Below are 22,477 nucleotides of genomic sequence, written 5' to 3' on the forward strand. Positions count from 1 at the left end.
TAATCGCTTTTATCTCTGCATTAGTTAGTAATTTGTTGATCATGGAGAGTATTCACGAAGTTACAAAATTACAACAGTCGAGTATCCCAAAGAATTCTCCGCCAGCTGGATTTCATGTGAGCAATAATAAAAAGCAAGTTAGTTATTGAAAACTGACGCGTTATTATATGAGACTAAATTCCTTGATTAGATACAAATGCAACATGGCAGCAAATGATACAGTTGCGGACGGTAAAGTAAAAAGATTTCTGTTTGCGTTATACATAGCCAAACACTACATACATAACAACTACTAATTTGGATGAAGCCCGTTTAAAAATCAATAACATTTCTGAGCTACAAGCCGCTCTAAAAACTAAAGAGAAAATTAGTAAATTTCACAAGTACGTCTGATTTTACAAAAAAAAAAAAAAAAAAAAAAAAAAAAAAAAAAAAAAAAAAAAAAAAAAAAAAAAAGAATGAAACCATACTGCTTTTGGGTCATATAAACGCGAACAGAACAGCAGGCCATATGCTCATCTTTTGTCAATAGAACGTATATGAACTACGTGTTAATTTTTAGTGACTGGGCATTTTTATAATTTTGCTATGGCGGTTGGATAAGAGACTGATCTAGTATTCACTTTGCGTCTTACTGTTTGGGCATCGTAGAACACAAACATCTTTTTGAAGCAGCTCAGACTTGTTCTTTTGGACAGTGTGATTGCATTGTCGGTTTTAAAATTACTTCAAGTAAGTGGTCAAGTTTACCGAATGACTTAAACTGTACTAAGGCTCATGGAACTCTGCTCTCTGTGCTAGTGAACATTGCCATACCGTAATTAAAACTCGGTTACGACATATCAGAACTTTAATATATTTGGAGTATTAACTGAACAATAACATTTTTTGGCCCAGCAAGTTTGCGAGACAGATTAAGTGAAACGATCCATCTCATCTCAAAAACTCAAAATTTGTAAGACTATCATTATCAATAGCAATGAGAATTACTGAAGGCTAAAATTAGAACATCTGAGTTATTCCAATATGAACATTCTTTTCATAATAGAATTGGCGTACTGTATTGATCCAGACCAATCTTAGTTTACACATGGGGTGTGAAATAGTCATGGATGATCCCTCATTTGCAGTTTGATCGCTGGAGCAAAAACTGTAACGCTTCAAATTAGAGACGCTCGATGATCTATAACAATCACAAAATATCAATACCAGATGTTTTATTTTCGACGTATCGATATCGATACTAAAGTGACGTCTATGTTGAAGACAAAAGATCGACCATCGTCCACGCTAACTGCCGCAGATATTGTATATGGGGCAGATGTTTGTGATATTCTGAGGTTTATAGAAATTGATACTCGTGAAATTCGCATAAAAATACGTTGTAAAGTAATTCCGATAATTAGTATGTTGAAAATAAAAATGTGAGGCGTGCAAGCAATACAGACTACTGGAGGCAGTCTGAAGAGGTAACATTGTAACAGAAATCAAAACGGACATATATGTTCACTTATTTGCCACATGAACGTTGATCGGTTGCAGATTCAAAGACAAACTGTTTCAACTTACTTTAACACATTTAAGGCAATCAAAACCGTTAAGGATTTACTGGCAGCTGTTAAAACGGAGTCGATGAGGATGGACAACACTTTTATACATTACAGGAAAACAGAAAAATCAAACTTGATTTGTAGAATTTACATTATAATGTAGGACAAGAAAAGAGTAAGTTGCAACCTGGAACAGAAACGGATCAACCATGAAAATTCAATTATTACCTGAGAGATCGCCTTCTAGACCTTCAACAAGATTCATTAGAAGTATGGGATCATATAGAAGTTTTATCTAACCAAAAATGCATTTAGGTATTGGAGCTGTACAGCAACGTCGTCAGCATCTGAAAGACTATTATTAAATGCAGGACCTGTGTTAACAATGAAATAGACTGAAAGGAAAACTTCTCTCAAAAATGTTATTTCTAATGTCTCTGTATAGGATGGAACAGGTAATGTAATTTCTATGTTTATTGCCTTAATTGACAGTTCCTTTGACTCTTGACAGAATATTTTATATACTATGAATGAAAAATACACGGCACTGGTGCAATATTCCACAACATTTATTATTTTATAAACTGCTTTCGAGCTGTTATTCCATCATCAGGTACAAAGATGTGTGGCCGAAAATTGGTTAGTAAAATAATAAATATTGTAGAATTTACAGTAGTATCGTGTACTTTCATTCATGTTGAATTTATTGACTAATAAATCTGATGGTAGATATATGAGTTCGCATGTTGCTTTCTACAGTGTTCCATAAATTCTACATTTAACTTCGATATTAATAACAACGACATAGTTGGGAGGCTATTATCAGCTATCGATGTTTCTTATGCGTCGATGATGAATTCGTAATCAGCATCGATGATCTGTCAACATTGAACATTCGTAGTTCAAACATATCCCACATGGAAAATGGGTAATTATGTAGCTAATTTGTTGCTGGAAGCGTATTTACAGCCTCCCCCCTCTACTAATGGCCGACAGAGTCTCAAAACTGGATTCTGGTTTTCAATGGTAGTTATCGATGTACTCTGTTACCGCTTGGTTGATGTCTCCACTTGTAATTTGGATGTCTCTCGTTTCAGTACAGTAGTTCTTGGCGATCTAAACAATGTTTTAGAAATCTTATTTGCCCATCTCATAATACAGTAGAGCTATTGGAGTGAGTTAACGAGTTCAGAAACACTTGTCGTGACTTCTGATTACTGGCTCTGAGCGTTACTCGTTCCACTGCGAAAGTCTGCTATACCAACCGACTGCTGAGTGACCCTGGAGAACGACATTCATCGTCCCACTATGAGATACGCGGCCTTTGGAGTCGGCCTGAGAACTTGGAGATAGATACATCGACGGAACTGTCGACCATGCTTATAATGGGATGAGACCAATCCTGGATGCTGTCTCGGTGTTGAAAACCAGTCACTTCGCTGTACGGTGTCCAGTTTGCCATATGAGAATCCATCATACCGGTTTCCTTTTGGGAGACGCTCTTTCATAGAAGCACCCAGATAGGGATGTGATCAGTTACATGTAAATCGCCAACCGCTTCGCAGTGAATGGGATCTGAAAGGGCACAGGAGCACCATATGATATCAGTTGTGCGTAATCCCATTGCACTGCAAATGAGCATGCTGCCTCACGTAATCACGAGACACTGCTCTTTTTACAAAATGATGCCCTCAACACGACTCTTTGGGTACATTTTCATAGATTCTCGTTGTATATTCAGCACATCTCCTACAATTCTGAATGGTTGGGGGAGAAGTGAAATAAGGTCATATGGAGACTCCATACATCGCTTCATTGGGTAGAGTGCTTACAACATTGCTTTCCTCCTGCTGCGCAGACGGCGCAGTAGTGGAGGGAACAACACTAGTGGTGGGCGTTCAATCGCGGACGGGACACCGCGGAAGGGAAAGTGTTATTCTACAGCTAAAGCCTTCACGCAAACGCCTATCTCGCAGAACTTAAAAGCTGCGGTTAGCGTGTCTGCAAACGATCATATTAACAGGTTATGCCAGTACGACAAATAATTCGACAAGTCAGTCACTCACTATTAAAACCACAATGATTAACAAGATTACACTGAAACTGCAACAGAAGGAGCGATTTATTTTCACCTGATTTATAAACTTTTCGCTTCTCTTCTCTCCAGGCTAAAATTAGTTTCTTTTCCCAAAACACAGAGATAGTACATCATTTCATCTCATTAACACGCTAATGCAATTGCGACAAAATCCTGAAACGTTCTGCTATTAAACATACAACTGAGGTCTAGTCAGGTCAGTGACTTACGAAAAACTCATCTTCAGTACAAAAATAAAAGGGTAATCCCTTTACTTATGTTGCTACAAACCAATACTAATTCTCGTTTCACCAGCTATTGATGGGCCTTAAAATAATTACATTATTTCACTGAAAAACTCTGTAGTTATTTTTAAATCAAAGTAGACAAAAAGACGTTGTACATGTTAACTATATGACAAAATACTCTTCACTTTGCATGCTATCATTTGCGGAAATCTCATTTTGGTATCTCCAAGTGCTTATGACAGGGGTTACAATCTTTTAGCTGCACATACTCTATACAGGATATACACTCCTGGAAATGGAAAAAAGAACACATTGACACCGGTGTGTCAGACCCACCATACTTGCTCCGGACACTGCGAGAGGGCTGTACAAGCAATGATCACACGCACGGCACAGCGCACACACCAGGAACCGCGGTGTTGGCCGTCGAATGGCGCTAGCTGCGCAGCATTTGTGCACCGCCGCCGTCAGTGTCAGCCAGTTTGCCGTGGCATACGGAGCTCCATCGCAGTCTTTAACACTGGTAGCATGCCGCGACGGCGTGGACGTGAACCGTATGTGCAGTTGACGGACTTTGAGCGAGGGCGTATAGTGGGCATGCGGGAGGCCGGGTGGACGTACCGCCGAATTGCTCAGCACGTGGGGCGTGAGGTCTCCACAGTACATCGATGTTGTCGCCAGTGGTCGGCGGAAGGTGCACGTGCCCGTCGACCTGGGACCGGACCGCAGCGACGCACGGATGCACGCCAAGACCGTAGGATCCTACGCAGTGCCGTAGGGGACCGCACCGCCACTTCCCAGCAAATTAGGGACACTGTTGCTCCTGGGGTATCGGCGAGGACCACTCGCAACCGTCTCCATGAAGCTGGGGTACGGTCCCGCACACCGTTAGGCCGTCTTCCGCTCACGCCCCAACATCGTGCAGCCCGCCTCCAGTGGTGTCGCGACAGGCGTGAATGGAGGGACGAATGGAGACGTGTCGTCTTCAGCGATGAGAGTCGCTTCTGCCTTGGTGCCAATGATGGTCGTATGCGTGTTTGGCGCCGTGCAGGTGAGCGCCACAATCAGGACTGCATACGACCGAGGCACACAGGGCCAACACCCGGCATCATGGTGTGGGGAGCGATCTCCTACACTGGCCGTACACCACTGGTGATTGTCGAGGGGACACTGAATAGTGCACGGTACATCCAAACCGTCATCGAACCCATCGTTCTACCATTCCTAGACCGGCAAGGGAACTTGCTGTTCCAACAGGACAATGCACGTCTGCATGTATCCCGTGCCACCCAACGTGCTCTAGAAGGTGTAAGTCAACTACCCTGGCCAGCAAGATCTCCGGATCTGTCCCCCATTGAGCATGTTTGGGACTTGATGAAGCGTCGTCTCACGCGGTCTGCACGTCCAGCACGAACGCTGGTCCAACTGAGGCGCCAGGTGGAAATGGCATGGCAAGCCGTTCCACAGGACTACATCCAGCATCTCTACGATCGTCTCCATGGGAGAATAGCAGCCTGCATTGCTGCGAAAGGTGGATATACACTGTACTAGTGCCGACATTGTGCATGCTCTGTTGCCTGTGTCTATGTGCCTGTGGTTCTGTCAGTGTGATCATGTGATGTATCTGACCCCAGGAATGTGTCAATAAAGTTTCCCCTTCCTGGGACAATGAATTCACGGTGTTCTTATTTCAATTTCCAGGAGTGTATATTAAGTCCGGGAACACTTTAAATTATTTATTACACAAGAAGTAAACATTGTACAGATGCCATACATAATGCATTTTGAAGAGAAACTCTGAAAGTTGTTTTTTTTTTAACAAACATTCGATATACGAACCATGAGTGACCCGGAAGCCAATACAGTAATCCAGTTCTTGCTTCTTGCGTCGACTGTGGCAGTCGCTTCCCGTATTCTCTCCCGGAGCTCTGCTACTTCTACATCACGTGGTAGAGGCGATACATACACCAAATCTTTAATGTGTCCCCCTCGAAAAAAGCCACACGGAGTGAGATCTGGTGATCGGGGAGGCCATTTCATGAAACAGCTGTCCCCTTCTGTAGCACGGCCGATCCATCGATGCGGCAGCTCCGTGTTCAGGTACCCACGAACTTAACAGTGAGAATGGAGTGGAGCCCCATCCTCCTGAAAGATGAACGGAGAGTCCGATTGCATTGAGGCCTCAGCCATTGCTGCAACATGTCCAAGTAGGACTATCCAGTGACAGTGCTCTCACCTGTACAGTTTTCGACGTGACAAGGCACAAAAAACATTTACCTTTGGGGAATTTGTTGTGCCATTGGTAAATAGCCTTCCTTGTTGGTACCTTCTTACCGTACTTGGTCCTAAACATCCGTTGAACAGCTGTAGAACACTTGTTTTTGTCAAACTCCAACACACATAAAGCTCGCTCCGCACCATAACTCGCCATGTTTGCGACTAGCGCTATCTATCGGCAAATTACCAAACTACGCTGTGGCGGTATACATGAAAAGAAACTTTCAGGATTTCTCTTCTAAATGACATATGCATGATATCTGTACAATGTTTGGTCCTTGTGCAATAAATAATTGAAAGTGTTCCCAAACTTTTTGTACACCCTGTACTTAACACTAACATGTTGAGCAAAAAAAATGAGAGAGAGAGAGAGAATGAGAGAGAGAGAGAGAGAGAGAGAGAGAGAGAGAGAGATGGTTGGAGGTGTGATAGGAGTTTCAAAGTGAAAATATAAATTTTATCATTACTTTACATAAATGGAATTTTATAGAATTTTTTTTACAAGACGTGTGATAGACACTCACTTCTTGAGCCGCACTGATATTTGCTTTGGGCCGCATGTGACCCACAGTCCCTAGGCTAGAAACCTCTGGTTTGTGAGGTGTGGGGGATGTTACGAACGTTTCACGTTCACTGTACTTTTTGCGCGTACAACTGGAAGTGAGTGCACCATATAGAGTCCATTTCTTTGTGACTGGAGATAGACATAGACGTCTCAATTTTAAAGAAAAATTCCATATATTAGATACTTTTCAAACGCAGTATTGTATGACCAAACACGAACCAACCTCATAGCGACAACTATTTTTCATTATAAAGTATTCGAATTTCACGTAGTAGCTTACTTAATGTCGCAATGGCACAATAACTGTGACCATTAACGAAATGATAAGCAGTTCAGCATGAATCTGATGAGATTCGAGACAATCAAAATTATTCACCTTATAGTTTCTTTAATATCGTTTGAGAAAGACTGCAGAGCAGCAAGCGTGCACATACGTCCATTTCTGCAGCGCAGTCGAAGTGGGCAGTGAATGTTTCTCTCATAATGGACAAAATTTACACTCAGTGGGCAACAGAAAACTGAGACAGCCACCCCTTTGAAACAGAAGGGTGGACTCATCCAGTGCTGAGAACGAAAATGTATTTCTGCACAGGTGCCAGTTTATCTTGCACAAACTCTACCTAGCTCTAGAAAATAAATGCTACAATGTATTTCAGAATATGAGACTGCACTAATAACGCACTGTACTAGCATTTGGGACGATAGTGGCTCAAACTCCCATACGGTCACCTGGATTAATGCTTCGCGTGATTTCCTAAATTGCTAAATTCGAATGCCTGGACAGTTTCCTTAAAGGGCACGGTCAATTTTCTTCCCAATCACTCCACAATCTGAACTTGTGCTCCGTCTCTAATGACCTCATTATCGACGGGACGCTCTAGCTTGATCTGGTTTCTTTCTTTAAAAATCCACCAACTAAGTTCGTCAACCCAAGTTTATCTGACAGGAGAGGTCAAGTGACACCTCTGTTACAAGAGAACAGAAATCAGAGAGAGTTTAGCTCCTCAGGAGGTCAGGCCCTCTGGTGACAACAGCACAGTACGCTGACGATACATGGTTTCGTCGATTTTAATCTGGCTAGGTAGCCAGCAGTCACTGAGGCATCTAATACGATACAAAGTAGATCACAGGAGAGAGATATTCGCCGAAACCAATACTGAACTTTACAGATGAAAGGCCGAGAGTCTTTGCCACTAATGGCACTCACCATAGCGTTTTAACACTATATTGGTAACCTATTTTTCATTAGGGTCATTCAAAAAGAAATGCAAAATAAAAACTGTTGAAGGAATCATAATGCCATTGTCTACTGAAGAAGGTGTTGTACCTATAAGACCACTAAGGCCGCAAACACGCCGCTAGAAGGACGTAGGCGCAGACCCACGTGACGAGAGAGCGAGCACGTGGACGCTCCGACTGCCCACTGCACTCAGTTATGCTGGTAACAGAGGAATGGAGGCTTTAAAAGACGAGACATAGGTATAGTGCGTTTGTTGACAGCGGACGGAGTACGGGGAACGGGAATTAATCAAGACACGGCAGAACTGTACGGATAGAGCACTACATGTCCGTAGCAAGGATGAAGGCGTGACACAAGTGACTCGAGGAAAGACGGATGCTGTCGGAGACGCACGACCAGGATCGTCAAACCTCATTGCCGATACCGTTATCCAACAGGTGGAGCCCTCGTTGTTGAAGACCGGCGAGTTACGGTGGCAGCCGTTGTCCCAGGGATCCATATTTAGCAGTTATGTTCAACCGCTCGCTCGCAGAAAGATCCGCACCTAAAGATTGGAAAATTGCTCAAGTCACACCAATACCCAAAAAGGGAAATAGGAGTAATCCGCTGAATTACAGGCCCATTTAACTAACGTCCATTTGCAGTAGGATTTTGGAACATGTACTGTGTTCAAACATTACGAATTATCTCGAAGAAACACAACTAGCTCTTTATACTCATGAAGTAATGAGTGCTATCTACAGGGGATGTCAAATTGATTCCATATTTTTAGATTTCCAGAAGGCTTTCGATACCGTTCCTCACGAGCGTCATCTAACCAAACTGCGTGCCTATGGAACATCGCCTCAGTTGTGCGACTGGATTAGTGATTTCCTGTCAGAAAGGTCGCAGTTCGTAGTAATAGACCAAAAGTCATCGAGTAAAACAGAAGTAATATCCGGCGTTCCCCATGGAAGTGTTATAGGCCCTCTATTGTTCCTGATTATATTAACGACATAGGAGACAATCTGTGTAGCCCTCTTAATTGTTTGCAGATGATGCTGTCATTTACCGACTTGTAAAGTCATCAGATGATCAAAACGAATTACAAACTGATTTAGATACGATATCTCTATGGTGCGAAAAGTGGCAATTGACCCTGAATAAATCAAAGTGTGAAGTTATTCACATGAGTACTAAACGAAATCCGCTAAATTTCGATTAAGCGATAAGTCATACAAACCTGAAGATTGTAAATTCCACTAAATACTTAGGGATTACAATTACAAATAACCTAAATTGGAACTATCACATAGATAGTGTAGAGCAAACCAAGACAGCGATTCATTGGCAGAACACTTAGAAGGTGCAACAGGTCTACTAAAGAGGCTGCTTACGCCACGCTTGTCCGCCCTATTCCTGAGTACTGTTGTGCGGTGTGGGATCCGCATCAGGTGGGACTGACGGATGACATCGGAAAAGTTCAAAGAAGGGCAGCTCGTTTTGTATTATCGCGAAATAGGGGAGATAGTGCCACAGACATGATACGTGAATTGGAGTGACAATAATTAAAACAAAGGCGTTTTTCGTAGCGAACGGGATCTTCTGATGAAATTTCAATCACCAGTTTTCTCCCCCAATTGCGAAAACATTCTGTTGGCATCCACCTACATAGAGAGAAATGATAAAATAAGAGAAATCAGGTCTCGCACAGAAAAATTTAAGTGCTCGTTTTTCCCGCACGCCATTCGAGAGTGGAACGGTAGACAGTTTGGAGGTGGTTCACTGAGCCCTCTGCCAGGCACTCTATTATGAATAGCAGAGTAATCACATAGATGTAGAGTGTCGGTACTGCAATGGGCATTCAGTGCTCTCCATGTACTTGTGCCATTCTTCGATGAATTTCCGTTCCCCGCATATCTTCCGTTGTCATGACACGCACTACACCCGTTTGGTCTTCTTTTGAAGTGGACGGTCGACGAGTGTACGTTTTCGATGTGTCGTCATTTGGGTGTGCACCCATGTTCCTCTAGAGGTGTGTTTGGAGCCTCCACGCTGTTACAGGGATCACACTTCTTCCGTAGGTAATGGAATTATGATCCCTTCAGTGGTTTTCATTTTACGTCCTCTGCCTCTTTTCTTTTTGAATGACCCTAAGACCGAGAGTCTTTGCCACTAGAGGGCTCGGTATCAGAGTTAGAAGAGGTATCTGTACCTGCTGTAGAGGTATTAACATGATTCGCATGATGTATGGTGTAAGATGTCGTGGTCTCCTGACCTTCATTGCTTACATATTCCGCCCTCACAATCATATTCCGCACATCAAGATGCTTCATTGGAACCCAAACTCGATAAGATAAAGTCAATATTGTATGAATTCATGTAAACAATCTGCAAATAACTAATAAATCGCAAGTGCGCACCGTGGTTGAAATACTCGAGGCTGGCGTACACACACACATTCAAGACATGACGGTCACAGGAGCTTTTAGTTCGGGAGAGCAACCGTACGCCAAGAGGCCGGTCCCAACCTATCTTCGTCGGCCGGCGGCCGCCCATGGAATGGACAGCGTTTGCCCGAGTGAAAGGAAGAACGACGTCATGTTCGGTTTAAAAGCAAATTCCGCTACATTGTGTGGGAGCACCCAGCCTACGCATTCTTTACAAATAAAGCATGCAGTATCAGAGATTTTCACAGGGAGACAGCAAACACCAAACGCCGATGCTACAGATTTCCAGTTTGGTCGCCTTAAACGAAACGTCATTCTGCCGTTTTAGAAGAGCAATGCTGATTGGCAGACGATATTTCTGACGCCTTAAGCTGAAGGAGTAATGGAAGAGACCAAAAGATATACCCTTTCACGTCTGGCGTGGAGAGGGGCCGTTCCGTTGTCGCTCTTGGTGCGAGAACACGTAACGAGAGTGTGCGCTCTCGTACGTGTACTCAAAGAGCGAGGAACAAGTCTCTCCTCAGTACTTCACTGGGAGAGCACCTCTGTCGAGAGCGAATCGGAGTGCGACTCTATATTGAGTCCTTACGATTAAGCATTGTTCACTGTGTTGGCTGCCACACTTATTGTGCGGTGCGAATGGACAGAGTTATAGTTAAACGCCTGCGAGCGAATTTTTGAATGGCATCGCGGTGGACTGGTTATCGGACCGGTGTACCACGCCAATAGTTAGACTAGGGGCGAATAGGGGTCCTTGACTTCATCAAGGTGTAGGGAGAGTTTGATTGGCGAAGGTCAATCCAGATAGAACGAGAGATATCTTATTTGTCAGCAGCGAGCGGCGCAGACAGTAGTCATCGCAGCTTACGGTGTTGTGCGCTACAGCTCTTGTGAGCTCCATATTTGCTCCACAACAGTACACCTCACTGCATTTCACATGCGACAGCCTCGACTGTGCCTAGCAACATTCTAACAGGTAATTATTCAAGTTAAGTAGGCGCGGCTCTCAGCCATTCTGCCAAGTCAATAACAATGTTAAACTTTGTATAGAAATTTCATAGCGAATCCTATCCTTGAGAGGTAACTTCACATTCCGAAAAGAACCCGGAAATAACTTGTTCAGTTCATAACTAAAAGTGCCATTGTGATTTCTCAGAATTTAAAAAAAAAATAATTTTCGTTAGATTCATGTTTTTACACTAACTAGCACTACTCCAGTACCCAAGTATCCCACTAGTTGCGTAAGAAATTTTGTGAATTTTTGTGTCATTTCCTTACAGCGGACGACTCCAGAAGACATTTATTGATGAAAGTTTTTCAGGCATTTCTCTTTAGAACGTTAGGAGCGTCTGTCTGACTTCTGTAGTGGTGTGGGGTGGAAATTGCATCTTGCAGGAGCCACAGGGTAAAGGGTACATCTCAGATTAATCCGTTGCGCAGAATGACAGAATAGCACCTACACGCTCACAATGGCGACGAAGATGGCGGCGTGGTTAGTGTCCTCACAGGATTGCAGGAAGGCCTGTTAAGAGCAGGACAGAGTCGATGTTCAGGTCTTCGTTGTGTGAAGAATTTGTACCTTTGGTTGAGGCAGCATGGTGAATTGCAGTACGTAGGCGGCTAGGAGGACGGCCAATGGCTTGGTGTCCTCGCATGACTGCAGGAAGGTCTGCAGGGGCAGGAGGGAGTCGATGTCGAGGTCGTGCTGGCGCAGCACGTCGGCCAGTGTCTGGTGGTATAGCTCCAGCAGCCGCTGGCCGTGGACACGTCGCATGTCGCGCTCAGTGACTAAGTGCAGAAAGGGTACCACGTCGTGTGCTGGAGGCTCCAGGTGAAGTGTCTGGAAGTCCACGAACCGCACCGACAGCTCGCCCTTGGTGTCTTCCGCGAACAGCATATTGTTTACCCACAGGTCTCTGTGGCACAGCACGTTACGATACCTGCACAGAAAAACCACAAACACTGTAGCAAGAGGCACCAAAATAATGATCAACAGGAGCAGTACTTCAGCAAAAGTTGTATTTACCTCCCGGTCCGTTTTACGAACCATCATTAATATTTGTTGAAATAATGGTTCAAAATGGTTCAAATGGCTCTGAGCACTATGGGACTTAACTGCTATGGTCATCAGTCCCCTAGAACTTAGAACTACTTAAACCTAACTAACCTAAGGACATCACACACATCCATGCCCGAGGCAGGATTCGAACCTGCGACCGTAGCGGTCGCGCGGTTCCAGACTGTAGCGCCTAGAACCGCTCGGCCACTTCGGCTGGCTGTTGAAATAATCTGTAAGCAGTTGCACAGAAGAAATTTTATTCCTTTACCGATTTCAGGCACTTAGTGCCCTTTATAATTATCGCATTATTAACGAACGTCAAAAATAAGCAGGTTAATGCAAAATATTACTGTAATCTTTCTTGGTGATAAGTTTGTTAGTGAAATTAATGTGGTTGGACACTCTGAGAGTCTTCAGTTTGTTTTTCCTGTACAAACAGATGGTTCTTTGAGTCTGGCTTGGCGTTAAATTTAGTCTTTTATCCATCTTCAGCAACTATATTTCTATTTGTTGAAATACTGTTGCTGATGATGGATAAAAGACTAAATTTAACGTCAAGTCAGAAGCAAGACTTGTACAGGAAAAACAAAATAAAGACTGGTTCAAATGGCTCTGAGCACTATGGGACTTAACTGCTGTGGTCATCAGTCCCCTAGAACTTAGAACTACTGAAACCTAACTAACCTAAGGACATCACAAACACCCATGCCCGAGGCAGGATTGGAACCTGCGACCGCAGCGATCGCGCGGTTCCAGACTGTAGCGCCTATAACCGCTCGGCCACTCCGGCCGGTTAAAAAATAAAGACTCTCGAGATCTTTAATCATATTAATTTTAATAACGAATGTATCGCCAATAAGGACTACGCAATATCTTACGTACATACGTTTATTTTTGACGCTCGCTAATGATGCGATAGTTATAATCTTCTGAAACAGGTGAAGGGATAAAATTTCTTTTGTGTAGTTGTTTGCTGATTATTTCAACTAATAGAAATACAGTTGCTGAGGATGGATAAAATACATAATTAATGTATAAGTTGAGAGGCACCCACATGCCTTGCTCATACTGTGGCATCAAGCAGTCAGGCCTGCAAGATGAGTGGTCTGCCAAGAGAGTGGATTCATTCTTAATTTATCGAGTAACATGAACTCTCGTACTCACAATTTAAGTTACAAGTTATCCTCCTATATGATTAATACGCAACGGAAACACGCATCTGACTATCAATAATTTACAGAACTCTGACTGTACACTACGCACTGGCAATACCACATTTTCTTTTTGTCTTTTATTTAACGGCTTTTGTCAGCACGTGCCCACCGCACTGAATATGAATGGCGCACACATTATAAATTCGGGACATTATGACAACACACAATTCGAAGGAATAGTCTACCAATCTTTTTCTTTTCACTATCTTATTTATTCCAATAAATTCTCTAACCTAAACACACAAATTCTACAACCTACAACAATAACACATGAGAAATTCCGCCCAGTGGGCATGACTTTACAATGGTGAATCTCTATATTATGGTCTCGTAATTACTTTTAACGCTACAGTGCACTTTCTGGATAGGATGGTGGATCTTTTATTATACCTCACACTTCGACTCTCACAATCATCATCACTAAACTTTCCTCCAGACCGAGCGGTACCGAAGGAACAAGCATAACCCACCAATCTTTTGAAACTACCTCGCTACTCTCCCATGCAAACCACACATACCCAAATTACATGACATACATCACACTACAACATGAAATACTACACAAAGATTGGTTACAACATTTTCACTTTCAGCTTTCCCACTTCAATTAATATTTATCCCAGTTTCACACGACACTGCCCCACTTTGTAATTCTACTTTCCTACTGTGAACTCTGGAGATATATGCACGTCTTCCTGTGCAATGCAAGCCAAGTGGCGTTGCTGGATAGACGGCCGACTCACCTTGATTCTCTCTCAGAGTTTAAATCTAGCGTCACACGGAATCATATCACACAATTTAACATTAAGAACATCACACACGCGAGTCCTCAACTGATACCATGGACGAGTACTTCTCTTTATCCTTTGCCTCATACACAGATTGAGACTCACACAGTACTCACCACGTGGAAGTACTCGTCTCTAATTTCAAGTCCTGCACACGCCATTTCTTAAATATTTCAAATTATGGTACACACGCTATTTCTTAAATATTTCAACTTATTGTACACACGCTAGTAATTCAGCTTAACTTAAGCACACGGAAGTATTTCAACTTAATGCTACACGTGGTTTCACTGTGACCGTTGGTCACTTCCGAAGATTCCTACAATCCCTTTAATATTACCTGCCTGACACTTAATTCTCCCCACAAAAGTTCCTGAAATCGAGAAATTATTATTTCAAACTACCCTTAAATATTCCACATGCATACCATGTCTCCACTCTTTCGTCATTACGGAGCACAACTAAAACGGGTCTTAACAGCACAAGATCCAGCGGCAGAGTGCTGAAGCATGGCCGTTCTTGAGGTTCTCTCCCATCTCTGTCGAGGTGGGGGAAGCACCTTGCTATCGTATTGGTCAGCCACATTTCACATTTCAGGCGCTCAAAGCTCTGGTAAGTTTCATCTCTTTGGTCCCACCAAAGGTGGCCAAAGGATCGACTCAAAGATGATCATATATTCACATTCACTATCTGCGGTTAGCAGACGACCATACATTCATTCATTTCACAGATCTCACCAAACTGGATGTAGGGATTTACTTTGTGGGAGTGCACATGTGATCAATTAAATAAATAAATTGTCATTCTTTCCCACACTGGTATCCGGCTTCGCTGTATTAATTGAAATTGAGTTAGCTTTACAAAGAAAAATGTGTTCTTCTGACAAAAATAATGAAGTATGTTGTACCTATTTTCAATGTTGGGCGGTACTGTACCCTTTCAAAGTTACAATAAGGGTTTTCAGCATGAATTAATGGTCCCAGCAAAACAGAAGCTTTATTGGGGAATGAACCAAGGTAGAGGTGGGGATATGTGCCAAAGCAGAGAAGAATAATGGATCAGGAAGCCAAAGGTTAAAATATATTATTGAGGAAAAGAGTGTGATTATTGTCTGATAGGTATACACTACGTGTTCAAAAGTATGCGGACACCCCCAAAAACACGTTTTTCATATTAGGTGCATTGTGCTGCCACCTACTGCCAGGTACTCCACATCAGCGACCTCAGTAGTCCATAGTCATCGTGAGAGAGCAGAATGGGGTGCTCCGCGGAACTCACGGACTTAGGACGTGGTCAGGTGATCGGGTGTCACTTGTGTCATACGTCTGTACGCGAGATTTCCACACTCCTAAACATCCCTAGGTCCACTGTTTCCCATGTGCTAGTGAAGTGGAAGCGTCAAGGGACACGTACAGCACAAAAACGTACAGTACAAAAGCGTTGACTGACAGAGACAGCCGACAAATGAAGAGGGTGTAAAGTGTAATAGGCAAACATCTATCCAGACTATCACACAGGAATCCAAACTGCATCAGGATCCACTGCAAGTACTATGACGGTTAGGAGGGAGGTGAGAAAACTTGGAATTCATGGTCGAGCGGTTGCTCATAAGCCACACATCACGCCGGTAGATGCCAAAAGACGCCTCGCTTGGTGTAAGGACCGTAAACATTGGACTACTGAACAGTCAAAAACCGTTGTGTGGGGCGACGAATCACGGTACACAATGTGGCGATCCGATGGCAGGGTGTGGGTATGGCGAATGCCCGGTGAACGTCATCTGCCAGCGTGTGTCGTGCCAACAGTAAAATTCGGAGGCCGTGGCGTTATGGTGTGGTCGTGTTTTTCATGGAGGGGGCTTGTACCCCTTGTTGTTTTGCGTGGGAATATCACAGCACAGGCCTACATTGATGTTTTAAGCACCCTCTTGCTTCCCACTGTTGAAGAGTAATTCGGGGATGGCGATTGCATCTTTCAACACGATCGGCCACCTGTTCATAATGCGCTGCCTATAGCGGATTGGTTACAAGACAATAACATCCCTGTAATAGACTGGCCTGCACAGAGTCCTGACCTGAATCCTATAGCACAACTTTGGGATGTTTTGTAACGCCGACTTCGTACCAGGCCTCACCGACCGACATCGATATCTCTCCTCAGTGCAGCACTCCGTGAAGAATGGGCTGCCGTTCCCCAAGAAACCTTCCAGCACCTGATCGAGCACAGAATACAGAAATAATGCATATAGTGTAGCTGTATGTAATTTGAATATAATTATGCCCTTAGATTTTGTAACTAAGAGCCATTATTTCAAAATTGGTATATTTCACAACAGCAGGGCTATTTCTACAGAACAAAACAAAAAACTAACGTATTCGCCACCGGTTGAGCATCTGTTTTCCAAACAAATGTGTAATTTTCTGTTTATACTCGTTACGTTCGTGTATTACAGTTCTATACAAACAAGTTGCAGTTACTGCGAGGTCAGGTAACTGACCGTATATAACTGTCTGCACAGTGTTATCTGTATGGGAAAATTCAGTTGACTGTGAAAATAGCAAACTCGAACAAAGTAAATGAGTTATTAAGAACGCCATAAATGAGTTATTGAAAACGCTATTTAGCGACAGGACTCTCAGATAATAAACAATAGGTTATCCTCTTCCGAATCTGGATCTGTAGTAGCAAACAAAAAATCGATGCCATAAGTTCAATCCAGAATTTACCAAAAGAAGAAATGGATTTGTGGTTGTGAAGGAAGCAACGCTGTTTTTTGTTTTCCTTGTGTGTTATTTGGGGGGAGATGTTCATTGGTGTAAGACCGGAATAACTGATATTGGGCTTATACGGTCTAAAACAGAAGTTCACGAAATGTCAAAATGAACGACACATGAATGCTTAGTCTTTCATTTCTAGACAAAACCAACATTCAGCAGAAATTAGATTCGCAATGTAGACAAACAATTGACAGCCACAACAAACGCGTAGGAACGAATAGATATATATGTTGAATTTAATTATAAACTGTATTCGGTTCTGTGATGCTTTGGAACTGGCTTTCAGGGGCCACGATGAATCTGATGCCTCTCAAAATAAGGTGGTTCTTCGCGAGCTAATTCAGTTCAGCGCGGAACTGGATAAACATAGACTTCATCTCCCTCAAGCATCAGTGTTCAAAGGCATTTCTATGACTGTTCAGAACAAACTACTGCAATGCACTTTGGAAGTGTACCATGAAGAAGTCCGTAAAGAAACAAAACGTGCCGATTATGTTGCAATAATCGCGGATGATAGCACAGAGGTGTCTTGCGAATTTCAAATGGTTATTGTTTTGCGTTATGTTGCTGAGGGAAAACCTATTGAAAGATTCTGGATCTTTGTTAGTACAGAAAGTCAGCATGCTTATTCTATAGCTGGGAGTATTCTGAAAGAAATTGAACCATTAATTGGCGATGATTGAGCATAACTAATAGCTCAGGGTTACGATGGTGCAAACGTTATAAGTGGCATGTCGAACGGGGTTCAGAAATTAACGACAGATATCCAAATGCAAACTACATCCATTGTTATTCTCATCAGTACAACCTTATGTCTATGGTAGCCTCTGTTAATCGCAAAGCCCGCATCTTTTTTGCACACCTTTCGGGTCATTCTTCTTTCTTTTCTAACTCGCCACAGAGATAAAAAGTGTTGCATAGCATTATTCAAAAAAGCTTGCCCCCTGTGTGTGATGAGATGGAATTGCCATTCACGAGCAGTAAAAGACGTTTTTGAAAACAGGGAAAAATCGTATTACTGTTACGGAAGTCACTGAAACAAGCGTGAGCATAAAACTATCTCCTATTATTGAAAAAGCTGATTCGTACAAAGACGGCGTGATAACGAAGTCATTTTCTGGCTATCATTTTTCTATAAGACGTACTTTTTAATCAGTTTCAGAAGAAGATAACCGAACTGACCACAGCAACGCAAGACAACCAGAACATTGAAGTGGTAATGCAAAACATCAGAGATGACATTTATTCCATCCTTAACAAGATTAGTTTCGAAAATGGTGAAACGATGCCCGCCAAGAAGCCACGGATTCTTGATGGGCCCCAAAAAAGAGATGCTTTGGAAGTGTGCGATGCCTTCCTTTCTGAAATATAATTACATTTTCAGTTCATTGGACACCTCATTACAGCCAGCTTATTTGAAGTAAATCAGTTTGACAAACACATCACAGATTTTCCTGACAAATAACTTGAAATTAAAGACACGTACTTTTCTGGAAAAAAAATGGTTGAAGGGTGCGATTCAATTCTTCTACGCTAGGCCTGAGTTGAGAGCAGTTGCATTTCTCTCGCTGATTCTAGAGGATGAACTTCATGACACATTCGACGACGAGAGTGTCACAATTCTGAAACTGCTAATCACGACGCCTATCTCGACCTCAGAACCTGGGCGGTACTTTTCAATGCTCAAGAGAATTAAAACGTTCCTACGAAACACCATGAAAGAAGAATGAGTGCCTTAGGGATGCTTTCCTGTGAAAAATCGTTAGCGTGTAAAATTGAACATTTCAATCTGAGATGACAGGTTTATTCCCCACAAGAAGGAGCGATGAATCTATTTACAATATCGTTCCTACTAATTATTTTGAAGCTGTCTTCCCAAAGTCATGGAGTCGCTGCTTTTGGTGAGTACAATGCTTTTATTTTTAAACATTGGTAATTTCATTAAATTTGCTTCGCAAAATCCAGATTACAAGTTCGAATAATTTATACATGCTCTGTTATTTCTCGTACTGGCACTCATGTCGTAGCGGAGACTTTTCTGATAGCCGCGAACGTAAAACAAACGAAGAGTCTTGGCTGTCGAGGGTACAAGAGTGGAGTGGGGGGAGAAGCCACGTCTCCCTCTCACAGGGCTGGCCTGTGTTCCGTGCTCCTGGGAAAGCAGAACTGATGTAATAATGTACATACGGATCGCTGATTCCATCTGGTGTTGTGAGAATCACATTCGAACCCTGTGACAGAGCAAGATTGCTCTCTGCACTCATTTCAAAATAAGAAAAGGAACAGTCTGGAGCCGAGGGACCGCTACGGTCGCAGGTTCGAATCCTGCCTCGGGCATGGATGTGTGTGATGTCCTTAGGTTAGTTGGGTTTAATTAGTTCTAAGTTCTAGGCGATTGATGACCTCAGAAGTTAAGTCGCGTAGTGCTCAGAGCCATTTAAGAAAAGGAAACAACCAGCAAGCTCAACTCAAAGCAAAGCGGAGCACATAAATCATTTGGTAACGGCTAGAGTGCAATTGTTAGCTGAGGTTGGTGGCGTCGTTATGTGGTAGTTACAGGCCCGATCTCCGCCGGTATCTTAACCAACACCCCCTGCTTATGACTGCCACGTTTAAGTTCAAATGACTCTATGCACTATGGGACTTAACATCTGAGCTCATCAGTCCCCTAGACTTAGAACTACTTAAACCTAACTAACCTAAGGACATCACACACATCCATGCCCAAGGCAGGATTCGAACCTGCGACGGTAGCGGCAGCTCGGTTCCGGACTGAAGCGGCCGGCCACGTTTAAGTGACCGAACATAACCTGCGAGGAGTGAAGAACTGTGCTGTTGATATGTGTGCGCGCGTGTGCATTTGTGTGCGAGAGAGATTTTCGGAATTAGTGTTACGTTTTATATCTCATGCAGACATGCGAAAAAGATAGCTAAAGCAACTTCTCTCTCTCTCTCTCTCTCTCTCTCTCTCTCTCTCTCTCATACAAACACTTGCTACCATGTTCTACAGGAATATATCAATCTCCTACTGTGCATAAGAAGAGCGCTGTTGTAATAAGTGTTTATTTCTGTTACTCTATACATTTAGTTTGATATAATGTTTTGTGAAATATATGAATTATCGGCAAAATTCCGTAATACACTCGATGCTACCAAACCAAATTTTTTTTTTTTTTTTTTTTTTTTTTTTTTTTTTTTTATATACACCACCAAATGGAATGCTTCAGTGGCGGCCACTGGTCGTGACTATTTATTTGCCTGTGGCTGGAGCGAGGTGTGGAGGTTCGAACTCCCACAACGAGGAGCAGTCTGGTGGACGGCAGCCAAACGGCAACATCAGCCTCGAGCCAGGGACCGTGGGTAGCAGCGGACGAGACTTCGAGTGCGACGTCGGGCCACGGGAGACACGCCGCCCGCTCTTGTTTACGACCTGGCGTGGCTGACTCGTAGTGTTTGCCGGTGGTAGCGGCCCGTTATATTAAGGTACGTTGTCCAAGGCGCGACGCACACTAGCGACTGCGACGGGTCGCTACGTGACGTCAGAAGTTGTCCGCTGGCGCATGCGCAGTTCGAGTTTGGGATGCGACGCGCGACTGTTGCGGCAGCTGTCGCAGCACTGCACCAGTGAGCAGTGTTGCGACGGAAGTCGCACGACACAAAGGCGTACGGCTGCGAGAAAGATGTCGAGCCAGTCAAGGAAAACTGAAATGAGCCACTCACAGGATGTGATGCTCTGTGAGCTGGTCTCGCAACAGCCTTGCCTTTACGATTTGAAGAACCCTAAATATAGAGACACAATGTTCAGAGACAGAATTTGGGAAGTAATTGGTGCACAGTTGAAACTGGCAGGTGAGTGAAATATATAATATTTTCCCATTAATGCAAATTTTTCAGGCCTGTTATGAAAATCAGTATAATCCATGCAGATGTAGAATTAGAATGATGAAAATGAACTTGAAGGTCAATTTTCGCATTACTCTTTTTTGTGACGATAAAAATTGAAAACGGCAAATACATTATAAAATGAACAATCTAAAGTACAACGAGAAAGTTACATTTTACAATACCTTCACTTTGAAAGTAAACGGTAGATTGGTGTCTTGATGATACCTTCCAGTTGTGAAAAACCACCACCAGATTGTTGTACAGTTTTCTGTAATCAATAGATGTTCGTTTTTGAGGAAGGCGTTTCTCAACAGATTGCGCAAACAGTATGCTGCAATAAGTAATTTGTCACATTCACTTCAATTCATTGGTAGAAGATGGTGCTCAAAAAACATGTGCCAAAAGTGCACTACTGTTTTACAAGGCCCTTCTGGTCTGACACAGTTCACAATTGAAATTCGTCTTTTGTAAATCCTGGAATCATCTTTTGAGTGCAGCTTGGCAAGATTAAATGTTGATGTCATCCATAACGATGTATGCTGTCAGAATACAAGAATATGGAAGTTCATTTCGATGGGAATAAAGATTCAGTCGGCTATGAAAGTTGCCTTAGCTTGTTCCAAAAGTTTCTGCATGGGAGAAACTGACAAGTATAATTTGGGGAAATTTTGTGAACAAGCATGGACATTATTTCTTCCACATTTCTGCCAGTGTATACTGTAGACGTTCAGAATCAAAATTCTAGAGATGTTTAAGGTGTAACCCTATCTTGTTGTCAAGAACTTGAAACAATGCAATGAAGCTAGCGTGCGCTTATTGTTAATAAACTTATCTTTCATTGGAATTTTAGGTGAAATGTGCAAAAACAGATGGAGGAATATTCGGGACTCGTATCAGAGAAATAAACGAGAAAGAAAGCTTGGAACAGGTTCAGATGCCTCAGCAAAACCAAGAAAATGGGTTCTGCTTGATCACTTGGCTTTAAGAAACCTACGTTTCGTGGCATTTTAAATGAAATTGTCAAGAGCATATGGAGAAATATTAGTAACTCATACCGGAGGAATATGACATAAAATGGTTTCATTAGGTCCAAATGTGTCAGCGAAACAAAACAAATGCATTCTCTATCGTGTGATGACCACACGATTCTCGTTGCGCGTCGACAGAACTGGCGGCTAGTCGCGACGCTCCCGGAGATATATGAGCCCAAATCTCGGAAACGGAGATCGATATCAATCTGATCTCAACTTAAAAAATAACTTCGATATGTTAGCTTCTTTTCATCGGCAACGATGTATGACCTAACGTGAACCATACGTAAAGTAGCCAGCGACCACATTTTTCACTGTACACAATTCAAATTTTATG

At 42.8% G+C, this 22,477-nt stretch overlaps 1 protein-coding gene across 1 annotated transcript in view; it reads right to left on the bottom strand.

The window, feature by feature from the left end:
• Positions 1–22,477, bottom strand: part of LOC124596362 — a 44,047-nt gene that overhangs the window by 13,297 nt on the left and 8,273 nt on the right. The window contains exon 2 of the mRNA XM_047135470.1: positions 11,966–12,326. Within this exon, the coding sequence (XP_046991426.1) occupies positions 11,966–12,326 (361 nt within the window). The remainder of the gene's footprint in view (positions 1–11,965; positions 12,327–22,477) is intronic.

The sequence above is a fragment of the Schistocerca americana genome, chromosome 2 (assembly GCF_021461395.2).
Source record: "Schistocerca americana isolate TAMUIC-IGC-003095 chromosome 2, iqSchAmer2.1, whole genome shotgun sequence".
NCBI classification, from domain to species: Eukaryota; Metazoa; Arthropoda; class Insecta; order Orthoptera; family Acrididae; genus Schistocerca; species Schistocerca americana.